The sequence below is a fragment of the Pelecanus crispus genome, chromosome 6 (genome assembly GCF_030463565.1).
Source record: "Pelecanus crispus isolate bPelCri1 chromosome 6, bPelCri1.pri, whole genome shotgun sequence".
Lineage (NCBI taxonomy): Eukaryota > Metazoa > Chordata > Aves > Pelecaniformes > Pelecanidae > Pelecanus > Pelecanus crispus.
The window spans coordinates 55,789,043-55,810,313 of NC_134648.1; the positions used below are offsets into that span (position 1 = coordinate 55,789,043).

Genomic DNA, 21,271 nt, shown 5'->3' on the forward strand with positions numbered 1-21,271 from the left:
ACCCCTACCACCAGACACTGTAAATAGTAATTATTCTTTCATCTTATGAGCATAATATGAACAGTTTTGAATTTGTCAGGGTAATCAGTGTTAAGTTTGATCAACATGTAAGTGTATTAAATTTAGCAGATTAATTTATTCTCACCTCACTCAACAGAATTGGCAGAAGCAGACTTAAAAAAAAGGGGCACCTTCTTCCTGGGTGTAACATTCCACACAGCTGGAACTATGAGTAGCAAGGGAGCTGCATCACATTTCCTCAAAGGGGGAAACATTTGTGTATGGTTCCCAATGAGAACAATCCCCAAAAAAACCCCCAAAACCCAAGGCGTAAAAGAACTCAAATCAAAATGGCTACAAATAGAGAAAAAGGGGTGTTTTCCGTCTGCCTAAGAGGCCTGGGAAATGTTTTTGGTGTTACTGTGGATATCCAGAGTAATATTAGCTGATGATCGCAGACCAAAAAAGGCTAACCTTTTCAAAGGCAGTTTGGCACAGACTGGCAGAAACTTGAGTGCAAGCAATACTAATTTTAAAATCTAATCTGTGAGAAGCTGTTTAATGGCTATCTTAACACAAGAGCAGAGAGAGATTAACTCACTATCAGTGCTCAAGGATGATGTACGACATCTGTGAACATTTTAAAAGAAATTAGATTTAACCAGTAATGCCAGAAGCTCAGTAAGAAGGCACAGAATGACCCCAAATTACTTGATACAGTCACTTATTGAATGATAAAAGCCCCTTTTCATGTATGAAAAAAATAATTATTATCTTCCAATTGTTATTTCCTGCAAGGAAAATAAGCCTTTAATCACTTGATAGAATTTTCTTCTGCTTGGCAAAATGTTCAAGAGTTTTAGCAGCATGGCTGAACTCCCAGTTTGGAATAAATGTGTCCAAATTAGCCTTTCAACAGATCTAACACAACAAGCAAACAACAGGCACATTTCTTGCATGCTTATGCTGATAACTTGCTTCAACAACTACTTACTGCAAAATGTATTTCAGAGTTAGATCGGTCATGCTTTCAGATACTGAAATTTAGAATGCCATACTCTTCTATAAGCTTGAGGCAAACACAATAGTGCAAGACACAGTGTTGCTACTGGTGTAAACAACATGCCATGTACAAACTACTTTTTTCCTTTAAATAAAATGCCAGCATCTGTCTATTCCTTTGGTTTTTATTGAAGACTGGTATCCATATTTAAGTTTTGTGGGCCTGCAAATAAATTCAGCCGTATATAATGGCACAACACAATAGAGCAAAAATTGTAGGCTGGTAATTCTTACATATTATTTTCTAATAAAGCTAATTAGAAGCTTACCACCTGAGAGACAACTACTCAAGGCAACAAACTATTAAATTTACTGCAAATGGGAAAAAAAGAGCCAAAATAAAACAAATACATACAATGTTTTTAACTCCTCAAGCCTTACTGCTACCACTGCCATATGTGTATATATACATATACGTATTTTGTCAATGTTTAAAAAAAAAAAAAAACCCATAAAAGTATATTGACACAAAGACTACTTTGGTTTGAATGTCCAAATAAATCAAAGACTTCTCTCTTTGAAAGAATGCATGAAACTGTTATCCCTGCTACTTCCAGAGTATACTAATGTCTCTCCATATTAAACAAAAGTTTGTATTTTTTCTTCGAATAGGTGACAAAAAATAATTTAATTTTATTCCAGTTAAATCTATTCCCAAAGTGGGAGTGTTTGGGAGGATGCAACATTAAGTTTTCAAGTACGTCTGATTAGAGTTGAGAAAATTATTCTTGAACTTTTATATGATAATGTGGCAATAAAGTCATCAAAACTGGCAGTAAGAAGACATCAATGCTTAAAATTGCAAAGCTTTCATGAGATATGTGATAATGTGAAATTCTTACAAGGCAAGCATCTTCCATTCTGTGTCTTCTACTTTATCAATCAGTCATGCTATATATATTCCAGGTAGCCTGCCTTATCAGTAACTATTTATGCAAAATGGGTCAAGAACATGAATAAGAAGCAATAATAAAATGCAGGCTGGGAACTGACATTTGGTAAAAAAAATTCTTTCTACAATGGTCACTATAATGTGACAAATTATATGGCTCTAACTGGTTTAATGCAGGAGAGTTTAATTAAAGAAAAAAAAAGAAAGAAAACCAAAGACAAAACAAAAAAAAAACCCTGTGCATTCTTTTACAGCAACAATTAGAAAGATCAACCAGTTACTTCCTTGTCTTTGCAAAGAATGCCGGATGAGCAAAGAATAGCAAAAACTGAAAGAGTCTAAAGAGGAGAACAGAACATCCTAACCCTTAGTTCCCCCCCCTTATTATCAAGTATGCAAAATTAATTCCTTACTAGAACTGTTACCTTACCACTAAAGATAACTGACAGCTTGTTAGACCAAAACTGGGAGGGCCATACTTTTTTTTCCTTGCAAAAGCAAGGTGAAAGAGAACAATTATGTTAAATGAAGAATGAAAATTTTCAACTACTGCACCTGCTCATAAATTCCACAAAGAATTTTCTTCCCCCTGCTGCTGCGTGAAAGACCCACACAATTAACAGGACAGGCTACATGAGTCACATACTTACATGTGGGAAACTGGAAAGGTAAATATATATGAAACAGTTATCAAGCACAAAGTAAACACAGAAGAAAAATTAGAGGAAAACATATATCCGTTAATCTTTCAATGAAAACAAATCTTGAAGGTTTCTAATAGTCTGTGAAACAGTCTAAGAAAGAAGAGAGAAACAAGGCAATGAAGTTGTTCTACACTTTTCAGTGGGAAAGTACTGCCTGGAACACAGAGCACATTTGATTTCTAACAAAGCGACAAAACCCACCAAAGTAGTTGTGGAATAAGCCCTAGAACAGAAACCTCCAAGCCATGGGGATCTTCTCCATAGTCCAACAGACCTCCTAGGACTTAGCAACTGAAGCCTCTTATCTCTCTCCTGTAAAGGATTTTCTTCTCTCCAAAGTAGCTTAATGAGAACTCTGAAGTTCATCAATACCTTTGCTTGGTTTTAGATTTTGCTCCTCAAACTCATAGCTTACTGTATAAATGGAGCTGATTTACAGCATGCAGAAACAAATGGTCTTACCATCTTTTACTTATTGGCATTTATAAAGCTTCCTGGAAGAGAAATAAGTACATATTAAATTCTCTGCAATTAAAGAAAAAAATTGCACCAAAAAGTTAAGATCTGCTCAATTAGTACATTCAGAGGACAGTGAGCAGCATGATTTCATTTGTAATTTATACTATGTAAATCACATTATTTTTAAAAACTAAACATTTCTTTCTGCTTTGGCTCACCAAAAGGCAATTTTATTCTGAAGCAGCTACGTATCCTTAAACAGGTATGACTACAAGAACGAGAGAAACTGCACAGAAGCCATCTGATTTCTGTTTTCTTTATATTTGTTGTAGGGAAAAAAAAAACCAGGTACCTATTCCAGTTTAAATGAAGATATACATTTGAAGTACCAAACTAAAATGTTCTCAGCCAAGGAAATTTCAAATTCTCATTACATTTATTACATAATGCAAAATTTACTTTGGTATACTATGTGTGCCTGCTATCCTTTCAGAAATGAAACCACCAAATTAATTACCTTGTCTATAATGAAGTAAAAAATTTAAAATAAAAGTTCAATATGGGCAGTCCACTACCAAATCTGCATGTCTTCCATGAAACATTAACATACTGGAGAAAAGGGACTCAAGCAGTTCTTAAGGTAAATACAGTAATTAAAAAAAAAAAACCAAACCAACTTTGCTAGATTTCAAGGCAACAGAAGAAATTCACTATTTGACCTCTGCATAAATAAATGCAAAGATTTCTTGCATTATTTTGGTTGATTCTGTACAAGTTTCAGTAATTAATTTTATTTAAATATAACTCTTACAACAATTTAATCCAGGATCTTAATGAAAATGAGAAGTAAAGGTTGACAGTTCTAATATAGAACTTGCACAACAGTTATCTTAACACTGACTAAACAAGGAATGGTATATAAAAAGATTTAGAAATTGCACATTTTATACTGAAGATGTTTTAGGTCAGATTCACTATGAAGATGACTTTTATCCTTTAGTATACAACTTCATTCTTCACCTGCCAAACAAAGTGTACAAGTTATCACAGCAAAATTTACACAATAATTGACTTTGGCCTTGGTCTTACAAAGACCTATTTACACATTTGAGATAAGTAAGCATCTTCTTCCCTTTAAATTCTATACATGTGTTCAAGCTTTAAGCCTATATTTGGATCTACAAAATCCTGCAAGATAAAAAGTCTCTCAAATATACATCTTAGACCATTAGAGTACAGTGTCTTTATACATGTGAACCTATGCTTTGCTAAATTACCTGCTCTTCATCACATGGATCCCTCTAGAGAATGAAGCACTCACTTCCACAGTTAACTCCTTGGTGCTAATGGCTTTGACAGCTGAAAGCAGTTATAAATCCGGGGCAGGGGGGACACGCACAGGAAATCAAATCACTGTGTAAAAAGAGATTAACATGCCTCAAATTGCCCCCAAATGTGACCAATCCTGTAAATAAGACATACATGTCCTGGTGTATAATAAGTAAATGTCACAAATCATGTGTGGGAAGACTGCAGCTGCTCTATAATCACACTCCCATATGCTCACCATCTTATTCTTTGGAGTTTGTGTCATTAATTGAACACCTTATCTAAGATCAATTTTGGCTGGAGTTGGGTTTTGGTTGGGTTTTTTTGGGGGGGGGGGTTAATTCTGGTTCTAGAAGGCCCACTGCCAATGGCAGATTGTTTTAATGGAAAAATGGATCTCAATACCAAAGAGTTAACACTGTCCATGCATAACTGAAACAACTCAGAGTATAACTAAGGTTTAAAAATCCTTCTATTTTGTCTTCTGACAATCTAGCAACAAGATAAGATTTTTTTTTTTTTCTCCCTTTAAGATTTAACCCACGCCCAAAATGAATGCCTGCTACGAAGGTAGCATTTATGCACGCCACCATTAGAATTTCCAAAGCACTGGTTAGTTCATAATTAAAAGCAAGGTACAATTGCAAACAAGTACATGACTTTTTACAGAAGGCCTCATTGTGGTAAATTATATACAGCATAGTGTTCTTATTTTCCTTAAAGTGCTACTATCATATTTATACAAGATCATCTATTGTTTTAGGAGGTCTTTTAGTACAGCACCAGCACTAGCATCAGGGGACACTGGCAGTGGTGTAAAAGTAGGCAATGCATCAGAAATAGGTTTCATAAGTAGATGTCCAGAACTACTAGCAGGTGTTATGAGAGGCACTGCTGCAGATCGAGGTGCTAAAAATGGATTTGTATCTGGTCTTCTGCTCGTTCCCAAGACTGCAGAATCTGAAATGTAAAAAATAAAATAAAAAATAAAAAAAACCCCAAACACACACCCAACCCCAAACCCAACAACAAAAACACTTTGTGAGAAAGCATTCTTAAGTCTACCCAATTTTACAGCATTTGTTCACAAAAAAGTTCTAAAATTGCCTATTTTATCTTCTTGCCATGGGCTGTAGGTGCTCTCAAAGACTTTCATTCTCTCTATCTTCTCTCATCTTGGATCTCATCTGCCACTGTTTCTTTTGCTGAAAAATTCCTACACTTCAGGCCACCAATTACAAGATAGACTTAAAGATTAGGGCACTCCCAGGACCTTCCAACCATATTGTGCTTGTTGGCAGCTGAAACTCAGTTACAGCGCAGGCTACCCAAAAAACCACTATACATCTCTGGGGCAGGCAACATGAACACCATTTGTCAAGGTTCACTTCACACATGCAGCATCAGACGTGAAATATCTGTCATGTTTACTCCAGCACTATGCAAAGGTGTAAGGGCCCTTGTCTATGCACTGCAAAGCAGCACACAGGTAGGTTTCCCACCCCATGGTGTATTGGCACAGCTTCCCCAGGGTCAGCCCCAAGAAAACCTCTGTAAATAAACATCAAGACTGAATTGTGACTCACTGTCCGTGAGACAAAACTTAATATTTGCCCACTAGTGAAATTCTAACAAAATTTTAGTTTTAATAAAGTATTAATAAACTATTTTTTTTAATCTAACAATTGACTTGCCCCTCCTCACCTTCCCCTGTCAAATCCTCACTCAGCTCCAAATGTAACCTCTTCTCAAGGTTCCTACATCACATATAGAGCAGAAACTAAACTGACATTCCCATATCATACTAATTGTTTGGATAGGTGATTTTATTCAGATTTTTTGTTTTAAAAAGCTCTTTCATCATGTAAACATCCTAATTCTCATAAATGCATTTCTGTGTGGATATTATGCCAGGCATTAGTGTCCAGCACTTAAAAATTGCTACCATATGGTTTATTTCTAGGAACAAAAAACTTAAAGCACCCAAACAATTAAAGGGATATATATAATGGGTGTCTAATTTTACAAGCCAGCAATTTAGCTCCTGAATGGATAAAAGGCACCAAGAATTTAGTTCTGCCAGACAAGGAAATTTGTTTTTTTGCCAAGTAAAATAGGTATTTTACCTATTATATTACAAGGAAGAAGAGTAAAAAGAAAATTAAACTTAATTTAGGTTTATTAAAAAAAAATAAATACTGCTTTCAGAGATAAACTGGTATTTCACAGTAAACATTTATACTTTGTAACACCCAACTACTTCAGGCGAACTGAAAGAGGGTTTTTAGCATACCTCTCTCTCCCCCCCCCGTAGATCTATAAAACACACAGGTTTAGGGGTTGTTTTTTTGGTTTGGTGGGGTGTTTTTTTTGTGAGTTTACAGTTTAAAGTTTCTGCAAATCAGCAGAACTGTATTAAGGTAAAGTCTTAAATGCATGTAAAAAAATTAAGTACAAACTGGATCAGTTAAACTGAAGATTTGGATCTTCTTTACTTAGACAAAAGTGCATTAATTTCAACATGCATAATATAAGCATAATTGTTCTCTACCTTAGAAAAATCAAAATTAACACTCATTGCACAGCTTACAGAGATTTCAAATCAGCCCATATACTTAACTAACTTTATTTCAGTCCTCTCTGAGCAACCAGGTTCTACATACCAGAGAGGCACCACAAGGTTGGTATTACTTGCATTCTTCACTCAGTGAGACCCAAACTTATCAACAGGGATGCTGAAAATCAGGACTGGGTTCACTGATATACCATATAGAGTTGTCTGCACAGCCTCCGTTCTGCTCTAACAGGTGCTGTTAAAGCCTTTCCATATCAAAGGGAATTTGGTCCCTCTAATCTTCTGTATTGAGATTTTTTGAAGCAGGGTATAGAAGCACTGGGAAGGAGGAGTGGGGGAAGAAGAAATAAAAGAGACAAGAAAGTAGGAAATTGGGGGTGGGTGGGCAGGGGGAGAAATAAAATTGATAGTTCACAAGTAAGGAAGCACAGAATCATTGAAATCCCCTTCTACCTTTAGATATTTATGTTCTGTGTAAAGATTCAAATTTTCCTTCAAATGTTACCTTGCATTTGACTGTTGGATGGAGTACTGCTTGTTTTACCAGTTCCTGCCGCTCCTAAAGGTTTCATATCATGGACAGAGAGCTTGGGTGGAGGAAGGCTTGGGCAAGATTCTGTTTCAAGGAATTTCACAAACAATTCTGAAAAAGACTACAAGAGGATACTAGTTATTATATTTTACTGATGCTCTGTTGAAAAGTATGCAAGTTAAAAATACATACATACATAAAACAAAAAGCTGTCAACAGCCTCCAAAGAATTTTGTACCAGTACTTAGTACTAAGAACTTAGTACTTAGTTACCAAGTAGTCCTTAGTAAGTGGCAATGAAATGTATTTTCAATACACATATTTTTTGTTCTCTCAGTAAGTGGTATTTATGTGAAACTTATAAGCTCTAAAGATAACACACATACTTCCACCATGGTTCCATTACCGATTAAAACCACTTATTTTAAGAATCCCATGCTGCTACTGACATCGCAGTATTTCCTGTGTTCATGCTCAAGCAAATCACTCCTCCAGAAACGCAAAAAACTTAAAACATTTCTCTTAAAACCCATCGCTTGCTTTATTTGACAAAAAGTCTTGAATAAAGGAAGCATGGAATGATTAAGGTGTCAGTAGCATCACAAGATAAAGTTTTGCATTATAAAGCTTGTACTATACGTACAAAAGCCTTAATTTTCCTCTTTTACGTCCATAGTTAATTAGACCAAGATCCTCTGGTGGCCTAAGTGCCTGCATTATTTTAATGGGCAAAACCCAATTCCTACACTTCAAGATAATTTACAGGAATCAATTCTCAACATGCTTTTCTAGCTCAATAAGCAAAAAACCAAAGTTAATCCGGAAAGCCAAATCCCTCAGTGCTCTATCCTTGAGTGCATTATTTACTGGTCTGCAAAATGGAAAGTTCCATAGATTGACTGCTCCCACGGACCATGCTATAAGAACTGTTGGTTTACGGTATTTGAAAGCTTAAAATACCAACTTTATATGCTGTACATAAGAGGCACTAGCTGTAGCAGCTGAGAAAGCTTTTCAAATGAAATTTAAAGAACACGTGGGAACACAGTCATCAAAATACGATGTCATGGTCTTCTATACTGTTGAGTATTGCAGAATTCCAGACACCCACATTTATTTAGCCTCCAGCACTCTCAGTTTGCAAGATAAAAGTCCATACTGTAAGTCATCAGTGATCCCAGGATTTCTGTATTACCCCAACACTTAGTATTGTATAATTTTCACCAATGCCTATGTATTTATTAGTGTAGGAAAAAAAAAAAACCAAACCAAACTTATGCCAAAGGAGTTGCACAAAACAAACAAATAAGGCAAGATACAGTAGCATCAGTAAATGAAGCTCAATATACTGATAAACCAAACATTAGCATTAATATGCAACTGCCCCTTTTTTCCCACTCAGACACAGAGAATGCATGATTAATTCTTACACTATTAAAAATGTTCTCATGAGTTGGCCTCAAAGGTGTACTAGGGACACTCTTTGACCCAGCTCCTCCACCAAGCCAGCCAGTCACCCATCTCGTAACTCCTCTTTGGTCTTCAGATAATAACTAGAAAGCATTAAAAAAAAGTTAGGAAACCAGAAATAAAGCAGCAGATAAAAAAACGGCAACATTGTGCTTATTACATTTATTCACCATAACTACGTGCAAATCCTACAGATAAATAAAAACTTTAATTACTGTCAAAACCTTATTCTCTGCCTCCCAAAGACTGGCAGTCTAAAAACCTGGCTCCTTATTTAAAAATATAAGCCCCACATTCTCCACAGTACCTAGTGGTACATATAAAACTGCATTACTTTTCTGTAACTGACATATTACAGCTATTATACACAACAGTACAAAGTTAAATCCCTTCCTTTCTGCATTAGCATTCCTCAGCAAAATGAGATCCATTCTATTAAAAAGTTACCAAAAGATTCCATTAAAATCAGCATGTTGTCCTGCATAAAAAATTAATTTGGATGGGAAAACAAAAAACATACTTTCCCCACAAGAAGTGCAAGGACAGTCACATTTAGTTTAGCAGCAAGTCATTCTATTTTTAGGTAAAGATACTGCAAATAAAAAAGGAAGTCTAGTTTTCTGCAAAGTATTACCTGATCGAGTTCTTCCTTTTTTATTCCCAAGATACTTCCCATTAACCTTAACACTTCAGGACGCTTATTTTTTGGAGTATGAAAATGTCCAACAAAGAGATTTCTCATCAGCAGCCTGCAGAACAAAGGAAGCTTGTTATAAAATCTGCTCTTGCGTAACAGTTGATAATGTAATATTGGTGTATTTATTCCTCAAACTCTTGCCTACTTTACAATAATCCGAATAAACAAATCTAATACAAGGAACTAAAAGAGTACCTCACCAATTTCCTTCCCCTACAAGTTGTAACATTTCTTATACAGTAAGTGTCAATTTGGACAGTATTAGAAATATTGTACGCAGTAAGGTGAAACTGACTTGCACATGAGCAAGTTGATGCAAGCACTACAATCAGGGAAAATGCTTATTCTAACATCTTGACTCAGGAGAGCGTTTAAACAGACACTTATGTGCAGTCCTAAATCAAGACATAAGGAAGGCGACAGGGGAACCCATTTGCCTACCCCTGTGTCAGTTCTAACAGGTAAAGAGAAGAAAAAGAAAAAAAAAAAAAAAGACCAAGGAAGAGAGATTTACACAACATCCAGGTAATGCTAGCTACATGAAAGGGCTTGCTGTTCACACTTGAGACATTATAACAGACATTAAGAACTTCTATGTCCAATTGCAGAGCTCATGCTATGAAGTGTACTTCTACTTAAGAAACACATCACTAATCCAAATTTACATACACATTGGTTTTACTAATCAAAATTACTATTTACAACCACCAAGCAATTGAAAAATGTCAAAATAATCAAAGTATAATTACAAGATCACACACAGAAGCCCAGTTCTGCACTACTCTTGCAACTGTGTTAGTAACATGTCTGTACTTTGTGAGGAATAAAATTCAAAAATGCATACCAAGTCTTTCATTAAAGACTTACTTGTCCACTTTTCCTTCTGTGCTGTTCATAAGATTCATTAGTTTATTTTGTACATCTTCTAACATTTCTCTTCTGATCTCACCTATAAAATGTTAGGTCACAGCAAATAAACAAAAATTGAAACTTTGTTGCAAAATTTATTAACACATTTTAAAATAAAAATATGCTAATATTGTTATGCTTTTTTTTAAAAAAAACAAAGTAGCTTGATTTTTTATTAAAAAAGTGTCAACTTAATAAGTGATTATTATTTGAAATCATAAGGTAAAAATTCTGGAACAATACTCAATGCTAAAATACAGGAACACACAGAAAATAAATCAATTGCAGAAGGTCTGATGAACTGCTCTGTTCTACCTACATAACACAGAACTGAATAGAAACTCTTGAACAAGGTCTATAGTCCTGTGTTGGCAATCTTTTTCATAATCTGACCAAACTGCATGTTGGCATCAGGTCTTTTGATCTTAGTACTTAACCTCAAATATTTCCCAAACCCAGCTATTCTGCATACTTTACTATCGGGTTGCTAAGGCCTTGAAGTACTAAGGAGTTCTCCAGTCTCTCAGAGAATTACCGGCTAGCAGAGCAGCATCAGTAACTTGTTGTGGGTCTCTCCCGTTAGCACCTTTCCCGCTCCTGTTAACCGATGCAAGCTCTTGAAACAGCATGCTGGGGCACACTAATGCATCCTAGAACCAGTGCTGTGCTTCACGATTCAGTGTACTGGCAAGAAAGGCTCTGCAGAGATTTATGCAAGATTCCCCATACTTTTGGGAATACAAACATTCAGATAAAAGTGGCAGAGATGAAATGCCACAGCTAGCATGAGCCAAAGACAAAACCGAGAAGAAAATGGCACACACTTTCAGCCAGGTGTCATGTCCTGCAAATTAAATGAATAGGCCAGTATTATAAGTTAATTAATATGAGGTTGTCTAGGAGTGTACTAGGAGTCACCACACAGATTTTCTGCCTTTCTTTGCACGCTGACTCCAAGTTCTGATACTGTTCTGTAGTGGCTGCAATGGAATCAGTTCGTCTAGGATATCACAACACCGATAACGACATTCTTGGCCTACACAAAGGACCTCTCCGCAAACCTGAGAAAGGAACTATTAGGAGAGTAAGAGAGGAGTTTAGATTCTGCATTCGCTAGTGCTATATAACATTTCAGCTTTCTGAAATTCCTGACCTTAGTCAATGATTTGTGTACTATCTACACACTTGAGCCTCACTGACATCAGAGTGCTTAATGAGAGAGATACAAATGTACTAGCCCATTTCATTAAAAGGAGCCATGGCATGGTAACATGATATTCACTCTTGCCCAATAATTTCACAGCACCAAATTTTCTACAATTCTAAAATTCCACTAACACAAATTACTTGTTAGTTCAAATACACCCAATTACCCCAACCATTCTGTGTCAGTAACTCAGGCTTCGTCTGATCTCCCTCAAAACTCATAAAAATAAAGCTCTTAGTAAAGAAAAAAATTCTCCTAAAAGTTTTACTTGCCATAAATATTTTATAACGATCTGATTGTAAGGAAACAAGGCACAAAGCTTTCTCTTTATAAAAACTCAGATATACTAGAAACTGGATAAAAGTATCTGATGTTCAGGTCTACGCAAGTTTATACAAAAAAACATGGAATAAAAAGTGCTAGAAAAACTTATCTCACTTAAATCCCCAAACACAGGATTTAAGAACACTGGCAGTGAAATGTCCTCAGACAAGAAAATGAACAATTACAAGGCACAAAGAATTCTTAGAAGATAAATTACAAATGGCTTCACCTCAAGACAGCAAAAATATAATTTTTCACCAAACTGGCGTCCTGCAAGATACTACCTTTGAAGTTACTTTTTTCCTAATAAAAGTACAAGTAAGTCTTAATCACACACAAAACCTTGACAAATATATGATAACATGGACTGCCCATGTGAAGACCAACTCTACCCTACAGTTATACAAGCAGAAATTATGAACTTGCTTTCCTCTCCCTCTATAAGGTTGAATACTTATCTTCAAATCCTATGGAAAAATGGCCGATCAACTTATTTTCCCTACCATTTTAACACTTCTTGGGCTCATGCTAATTAAAAGTGCTTCATTTAAAAAACAAAACAAAACCCACAAAAAGATACACTTTTCTTGCATCTACCTTGTAGTTAATTTCTAAAAAACTTCAATATCTTTGTAAGAAAAGTGACTTTTATGACTTTTTCATGCATCCCAGATGATTTGAAGGGTATAAAACATTCCACTCTAGTTTCCACACGACTTTCAATCTTTAATAAATGCATGCCACAACTATGTTGACACAACATGGTTCTCAATTAACACCAATAACTCCGTAAGAACCTGCACAGAGTTTTCATATATATACATCAAAGAGCTAGGCTGTGAAATGGATACAACCTAATATGTACTGTTCAACTCCACAACTTTATATAAACATTTCACTTCACAAATATGAATTTTAGAGAGTACAGAGTAGAACAAACTAACTAGTGTCACGCTGGGAAAGTTCTTATTCAAGGAACATAAGAATTAAGCTCCTTATTCAAAACAAGTTAAAAATCAAACAAAACTATATATATTATACAATAATGTATCTTGTAACAACTACATCCATATGCGCTGAAATCCATTCCAACAATGTGACTGCTCTTCAGCACTCTGCTCTCTCAAAACACCAGGGTGCGGCACAGAAGAATTAATCCATGGTTTCAAGATTTAAACTTACTTAAAATTATGCTACTTTGTAAATGTGTTAAATAGGACCCCAAAACTCCAACGAAAAGATTTGGATATAATTATGGAATGGTAACAGTTGTAGGAGCACAAATGGAAGTTGAGTTGTTATTTGGGTCTCCACAGAGGAAAAGGGAATTAAAAAAGTTAAACTACTAATGCCACAAAAAGATAAACAAACAGCATCTGAAAACAAGTTTCAAGTACATCTCATGCTGTTGCTATTCCTCTACGAAGCAAGACAACTGTGAGTTTCCTTTTCAATTTTTATTCACATGATGAATTTTAAAATAAATGTATTAATAATTTAAAGGAAATGTTACTGTTGTTTTCTATTTTTTCCTGGCAAACAGATTTTATATCAAAGAGGACCAACTTTTAAGGACAGCTACGCAGCTATATTCCATCCACAGTGACTATGCAACTCTATCATTAAACATTTTTTAAATGGAGTATTTCCTTCTAAAATAGAATCTTACAGTTGAAAAGGACTTAAAACATGTACTTTGTGTGTATGAAAAGACTGAATAACAAAAAAGATCTGAGCCAAAATTCAGCATGGACTGCTGTAAACCAGACATTTACAACAGTGTCCAATAATTTGTTAACCATTTATGGCAATCCAGAAAACTGCATCTGGTACATCTTACACTTTTCCCTTAAAATCACTTCTCCTGCCAAAAAAATCCATAAAGAAATCCTTCAAAAGATTTGGCCAACAAAACTGTGTCTGGGAATGTATTTGGCCAATTTTCAGTAAGACATTATATGTTTTCTTGTGTAAATAGAGAAAATGGAGTGGTCTCCTTTTTTTCAATAAAAGTTATGATTTATTCTACAACAACATGAAAGTGCTGTTTCCTTTATGCAACAATCCCTTTTCGATTTTTGTTAACAAGTAAATCGCTTGCCAATACAACATAGCTTGATAGAATACTGAGATTCAGTTTCCTCTCAAAGTTCAAACCCCTCCTGCTTTCATATGCAAAGGTTTGCAATCAAAATTAACCAGTAATGAAGAATTCCCCATTTCAGAGTGCCATATTTGTCTATGCCAAAGTTAGTTTCACCCAGGGTTTTCAAAAACTTTTGCTGTGAATGTCTGTAGTGAGACAGAGTTATACAGATCAGTCAATTAAAAAACAAAGCAGTATTTAGTTGTACATTCCTGTAGCAGCTTGAAATTTAATTTAGCTTTTAAAATTCATATGTGAACTCAGGGAGCACTCCTATGACACCCACTTGGATGCCAAATTGCACTTAGACACAACTAAACTTAAGTAAGTAAACATTCGATTATGTAGTAGAAAAGTCATAACTTTTTTGTAGAGTTCTTGCAGAAATTGTGAAGACTTTCAAGTGACTTTTCACACCAACTGATCATAGGCCAGCATGCTTTAAGAAAATATTTATCTCAAGAGTAAGACAAATGATAATTTAAAAATGAATAGCAAGAATTAGTTGTATATGTTCAGAGCAAGAGTTACCACTGCATCCAGCAGAGATGATATTCCAGGTCTTCCCCCAGCAAGCCTTAATTAAAGGCATTCACTCAAAAATTTCCCAGAGACACAGAGAAAAAAACCCACAAAGTAAGAGCTGTTAAATAGCCACAGAGAGGGAGCAAACCTCTGCTCTTCAAGCTCCCTTTTTAGAGTCACTTCAGGGACCAATCACAAATTTTCCTCTGATTTTAGATTTATCCCATGTGCTCAGTGAAAGCCTGACCATAACAGAGGATGCTGCAGTAGTAGCAAAATATGGTGACCCACAGAAATAAAGAGGGAAAGAGAAAGTAGGACTCAGCTGGGAAAATGGAGGAGGAAAAGACAAAGACAATTAAAAAAAAAAAAAAAAGCCTAATATTCCCTCTGCAGTCAGTACTTTTAATAAGTTCACCCATATCAGAACTGTCATGCAGCTAGAAACAGAGAAGTAACTTCCCCTCTTTGTTCAACAAAACATTGCAGACAAAATTACAAGTCAGGGCTGAGATGTAAGTACAGAACCAACAGCACACCCTTTCTCTCTACCTCACTGTATTCCTGTATCTATGTCAAATATGGTAGTTAGTTACTTTGGAAAATCTGACATTTGATATTTCACAAACTTCTTAAAAAGACACTTACAGAGCTAAATCAAGGCCTTTGGTATCTACAGGGAAAAAACCCAAACAAACTACTACTACAGGGATTTCTTTTGAGAAAGATCCCTAACAGAGGGTAAACACACTTTTTCAAATTTGCTTTATAAACGAGCAAGTCCTCAAAAGGTAGCACAGAATTACTCTTTTCCTCATAGGAGACAAATTTTGGTAAGTTTCTAGGAATACTATATATACTATATACTGCTTGGAATGTTTTAAGCAGAGATAAAAAAAAAGTCGTTACCTTCTTTCTTAAGCTCTTCAATCTGTTCTTCTTTGATGTCAAGCTGCTCAGTAAGCCTTGATGCTGCATCCAGTGCAGCATTTGCCTCTCCTAAACTTTCCTGAATAGTAGGCAGGAAAGGGACAAAAAGAGAAGCAAGGGAGTTCACTATCACAGTTACACTAACAGATCAAACAGATGCAGAGACTTCAATCACTTATTCTTCAGAATAACTGGATTGCAAACATCCTCAGGAAATGGATGGTCAGCAGAGGAATGCTACTTTGCTGACCTTCTTTTAGTGCCCCCATCTCTTCCAGGGAAGAGAGAATAATTACATAACTTGATGTATTCTTTGACAGTAACACTTAACGCAGCAGTTAAAACAAAAAAATTCAGTCAAGAACTAGCATTCAGTTTCATAGGGTTCAATTTCATTATTCAGCTCACCTGCAGTGATACAACTTTTTCTTCCAGGTTTTCTGCTTTTTTCCTCCATTCTGCAGTCTGTTTTTGGTGTTTCTCCAGCTCTGCTGAATACATAGCTTTTTCTTCTAAAGGGTTAAAAATACAAAACAAAACAAATCTTGATTCACAACACATAACTCTCTTTGGGATACACAATTGCAAAACCTCAGCATTATCACATCTGGTATTCATTCAGGTAGAATTCAAATTTCATAAGTGGGATATTGACCATCAGTTTTCACAGGGCCAGAATTGGTTTTGTAAGTTTTTTAAAACAACAGATTCTGAAATTCAAGCTATCAAAAAGGAAACTAGGTAACTAATATTTAAAAAGCACCAAAATATGGTAACTATCCCAGCTGAAAAACGCTTGTTGCGATCTTTGCTATTTCTTGACAAAACTTACCGTGTTGGAATTGCTCTAGTACCATCTGCAGGTTGGCCAGTGACAATGCATACTGCTTCACTTGGTCCTGTGAGATGGTGAGCTGTAGCACAGTTTCATCTCTCTGCTTGGAAACCAGGTTTAATTGCTCTTGCAAAGATTCAACTTGCAGACTAGCTTGATGACTTAATGAAAATAAAATACACTATTTATGAAGGCAATAACAAAGTCATCACTGAGAAAATTAAATCCCAGAAAAAATAGCCTATCTTTAATTTTTCAGCTCAACTTATAAAAATGAAAGCACCATTTTTTTTCCCCAGATTCCTCTTTAAAAGAAAAAAAACCAAAACAAAACAAAAAACCCAACCTAACAACAGGTTTTAAGTAAGTCTGGTAATAAAATTTTGGCAATCAAAAAAAAAACCACCCTACTTTTGTTTGAAGTGCATTAGAAAAAGAAAAACCTAATCTTTGAGGTTCATTATTGCAACAGTATCTTTACCAAGAAAAAGAATCCATACCTTGCTAATTGTCTGCTTTAATTCCTACATCAATCAGTAAGTCTTCCTACCAATTTTTACTTTTAAAGCCAGTCTCCAAGAACTCGGTATACCTTGCTCCATACCGGCCACTGAACACCCACCCCATTTAACTTCCTATTATGCAAAAGTATTATGACCCTGATTTACTCCTATGCCAGTCTTTTTAAAGAGTGCATATCAGGTGGGAAATAGGGATTATTTCTTGAAAAGTATTTCATAAGTTTGATGAAGAATTAAGAAACATTCTGATGAACAGTTTTTACACAACCTTCCCCCAAGTCTTCCACTTTCTCCACAGTTTTTCACAACAAATTCTGCTCAACTCAGAAATCTCTTTGTTGAGAATGTTTTTTAAATAAAACAATATTAAAAGGAGTCAAGATAAGCATTCAGTAACTTTAATACTTGGATTTTCATTTTTCTGGCTGAAAAATGTAATTATGGCAAATAAATAAAAAACCACAATTGGCTCTAGCCTCCCATTGAGAATTTCAATGCATCTTGCTTTATATATATATATATATGCGCTAAAAAGAAAAAAGCTTGCAGCAGTATATACTTTCCATGGTATCAGGTATAAAGTAAGGATGTGTACCTGTCTCAAAAGCAATTCACAAAGCATGACAGTCACATCTGTGCATTGAAGTACATCAAATAAGACTCTTTCAAACTGAATGAAGCCTTGACTTAAAAGTAAGCCAAGTTCATCTTTTTTGATTTAACAGACAACTAAACTGATGGGTTGAGGGATTTTTGCTTTTAGTTCAAAGCACTGTCAAAGATGCAAGATTTCAATAGTTGCTAGTACAAGGACACATACTTTCTTAAGTTCTCAGCAGTAGCCAAGTCTATTTCAAATCACCTTCCTGATTTAGAGCAACAAAAGTTCGTATCTCTTTGTTTTCTCAAGTGCTTAGCATGTTATAGAATGGTAATTCAGTAAAATAAAGCCATCAGTACCAGTCTAGCTAACTGTGATATATACAGCCAATGCCACTGCTGGATAAATTAAAAGACTACCTGGCATTCTCCACTGCAGTAGATGAGGACACAAGTTTTTCTTCCAAAATCAAAACTTTTTTTCTTAGTTTGACCTCTCTGTCTTCTGCAGCTAAAGCTTCTCGTGTGTAGGAGTCTTCCATTTCTAAAAGGTGATTGCGTAACCTCTCCAGTTCCTGATTTAGGCGCTGCTCTTTCTCACGCAAATGCTGTATCTGTGTAGAACATACCTTAAGTTGCTTGTACTATCACCTTTCATAAAAATAATTTAAGCAAACATAAAACATGTCTATTGACACACACTGAAATGTGTATCAATTTTAAATGCTTTTTACAAGTAATTGCTATCAAAAATAATCCAGAAAATATTACAGATGCAATTTCTTATTCTTTTTTCTTTTATTTCTTGCAACTGTAAATTATTTGGTGGTGTACCTCACTCTGCAGGGCACTGCTCTCCATTTGCTTTTGTTTGAGTGCTACCATGACTTGGTCTCTCTCTTGCTGAAAAGTAACAGCCTTTTCCTGCATTGATTTAACTTCATTTAACAGTTGATTCAATTCTCCTGTCTTGCCCTGTTGACGACACAAACAAGCATTTCAAACATGGCAAACAGTTTTACCAAAGCAGTCATAGTCCTCACCCAGAAAAGCATAAAGACAATACTGATTTAGACAACACTGATCTAACAAGGAAAAGGGCAGGACACCCATGGCCCTACAGCGTAGAAAAACATTTAGGGAAAATACTGTTTTGAAGTTATTTCACTCACGTTACAAGACAAAGTAACAGTTATTGTTAAAAGACACTATACAGATGCATTATCTTAACTGACTGCTGTGAACAGATACCTACCTATCTTTAGATGAGAGATGTATTATGTACATAGGGTCTCAGACGCTTGTATACTTGAAAATTTCACTTCCCCCCCAGTGTCTGGAATCGAATCTACGTGATACCCACTTATTAGCCCATGCACATGTAAAGCATCAGCCTAGGTAGGTCAACTTGTCTGAACTTAAGAATAAACACATGAAGAAATCTTTAAAACCAAACCATAAGGTGACCTTGCTCCCAAAGATTAGCCTTCAGTGAAGCACAGCAATGTCCATCACATTTTCAGATGTCAAATTTCAATGAATAATGTTCCCACTTACATGCAATTTACTACAACTTTACATTAGCATGTAAAGGAGAAGTGTATGTCAATTACATGGAATTCACATGTACATGTGAATGCATTTTCAGTTATGCTCTTTCAGCATGCTTTTCAGCATGCTCTTTACATTTTGTCTCATATGTTGGTTTGAAAGCAGTTACTTTTATTATGTTGGATAAAAGTAAATCAATCTTTGTTTTTAATCACTAATACTTATGAGCTTCAATTATTTGTTTTTATTAATCAAACTGAATATAGTAAAATTCTTTTTGCACTAGAACCATAAACCTGCAGGCAAACCTTCTCTTTTTGTGTCATGTTATCCTCCGACACACACACAAAATACAAAACTGTTTGAATACTATTTTTCCTAGTTCTCCATGGTGAACACAAAACATGTAACAGGAACTTCTCTGATCTGTGCAAGAAAAACATCCAGACAAATGTTCCATGCTTGTGAAACTGAAAGCCTAAGCCACCAGTGAGCAAAAGTCTGCAGGCCAAAGACATGCAGCAGAGAATCTAGCCAGACAATGCAGATTTTCATGAGTTAGAATAACAAAACCCAAAACAGTAGGAGTGTTAATTTGTAAAGTATTAGTTTATTTTATATGGACAAGACTGATGAACGTAGGAAGTCCCAACGGTAATTCAAAGCTACTTTTCACGATGTAACTGTACGTTGAGACAATAAAACTTCCCATTGTAATTCTATAGTATTTCTTTAGAACAGGACAGGGAAATCTCTACTATGAGCAGAGCTAAACATCTGTCCTAAGTCAAACTTCTCAAAAAAAAAAAAAAAAAAAAAAAATCCTAGTTTTTCACATCTATTATGTCAAAGTTGACACTTGCAAATCATAAATTTTAGAAAGACACGTTGTTAAAGGTAATTCGTATTTTACTTTTCCAAATACATTACACTGCAGATTTAGTTGGTACTTTGAAAATATTTCAAAGAGCTGTGAGGGTGATGAGACACTGGAACAGGTTGCCCAGAGAAGTTGTGGATGCCCCATCATTGGAAGTGTTCGAGGCCAAGTTGGATGAGGCTTTGAGCAACCTGATCTAGCGGAAGGCATCCCTGACCTGATCTAGTGGAAGGCATCCTTGCCCATGGCAGGGTGTTGGAACTAGATGATTTTTAAGGACCCTTCCAACCCAAACCATTCTATGATTCTATGGCAGTTTTTATTATACTTATAGCAGGGGGAAAAAAATTAACGCCAAGTTACTTCACAATGGTTTGCATAAATACCACTCTCTGATAATGGGCAATGCTCATAACTTTGGAAAATGAAAAGGGATGCTAAAGACAACAGGGTGAATAAGAACAGTATGCATGGAGGGGAACAGCTGTAAGAGACGATTGAAGAATGGCGACTAGAACCACCAAAACCAAGAGAACGGGGATGTGGACAGTACACAAGAAAGAAAGAAAATTACGTTTGGAATTAACTACCAGAAAAGTCTAACCACTAGGACATACTCACTTTCAGAGCCTACAAAGCAACCCAAAAATATCTACATCCTGGAATTCTGCTGTCAAGTGTTTGCCAAAGCTACAGAAAGACTTTTGCACTGTACCTAACACCTATTTCTCAAAGACAAAAGGCAATTCACACATTACTTTGTTAACTCCTGCATCAGTTCATGTAACATGCTGTTGACCTGTGTATCAATGATGCCACATAATTCTTTGCTCTTTCAAAGAAGATTCTTCCTCAAATTACACAAGCGATAATTAAGAAGCCACTGCAACTTTTTTCTGAACACACACTTTGAAAAAGAGTATCGATTTTTCCACATGTCAAATTGTAGAGAAGAAACCATTAATTTAGCTTGTCCAATCTTTTAACTTTTTTTTTGCAGTGGAGTTTCTCCAACTGTAAAAGCAAGATACATAAACCCATTCATCTCACGGGGATGTTGTGAAGCAATCACATTGGAATGACAAACACTAGAGAGAAGCACATTGGAAAATTAGTCCTGCTG

General features: G+C 35.6%; 1 protein-coding gene across 3 annotated transcripts in view; it reads right to left on the reverse strand.

The window, feature by feature from the left end:
* Nucleotides 1–4,791: 4,791 nt before the first annotated feature.
* TRIP11 (thyroid hormone receptor interactor 11) overlaps nucleotides 4,792–21,271 on the reverse strand; it is a 32,271-nt gene continuing 15,791 nt past the window's right edge. For all 3 annotated transcript variants that reach the window (XM_075713144.1, XM_075713143.1, XM_075713141.1), the window contains 10 exons: nucleotides 18,552–18,692; nucleotides 18,138–18,331; nucleotides 16,594–16,757; nucleotides 16,170–16,273; nucleotides 15,741–15,840; nucleotides 10,588–10,669; nucleotides 9,658–9,772; nucleotides 8,984–9,106; nucleotides 7,527–7,674; nucleotides 4,792–5,406 (listed from right to left, as the gene is read on the reverse strand). In XM_075713144.1, coding sequence (XP_075569259.1) covers nucleotides 5,198–5,406; nucleotides 7,527–7,674; nucleotides 8,984–9,106; nucleotides 9,658–9,772; nucleotides 10,588–10,669; nucleotides 15,741–15,840; nucleotides 16,170–16,273; nucleotides 16,594–16,757; nucleotides 18,138–18,331; nucleotides 18,552–18,692 — 1,380 coding nt within the window. In that variant the 3' untranslated portion in view covers nucleotides 4,792–5,197. The remainder of the gene's footprint in view (nucleotides 5,407–7,526; nucleotides 7,675–8,983; nucleotides 9,107–9,657; nucleotides 9,773–10,587; nucleotides 10,670–15,740; nucleotides 15,841–16,169; nucleotides 16,274–16,593; nucleotides 16,758–18,137; nucleotides 18,332–18,551; nucleotides 18,693–21,271) is intronic.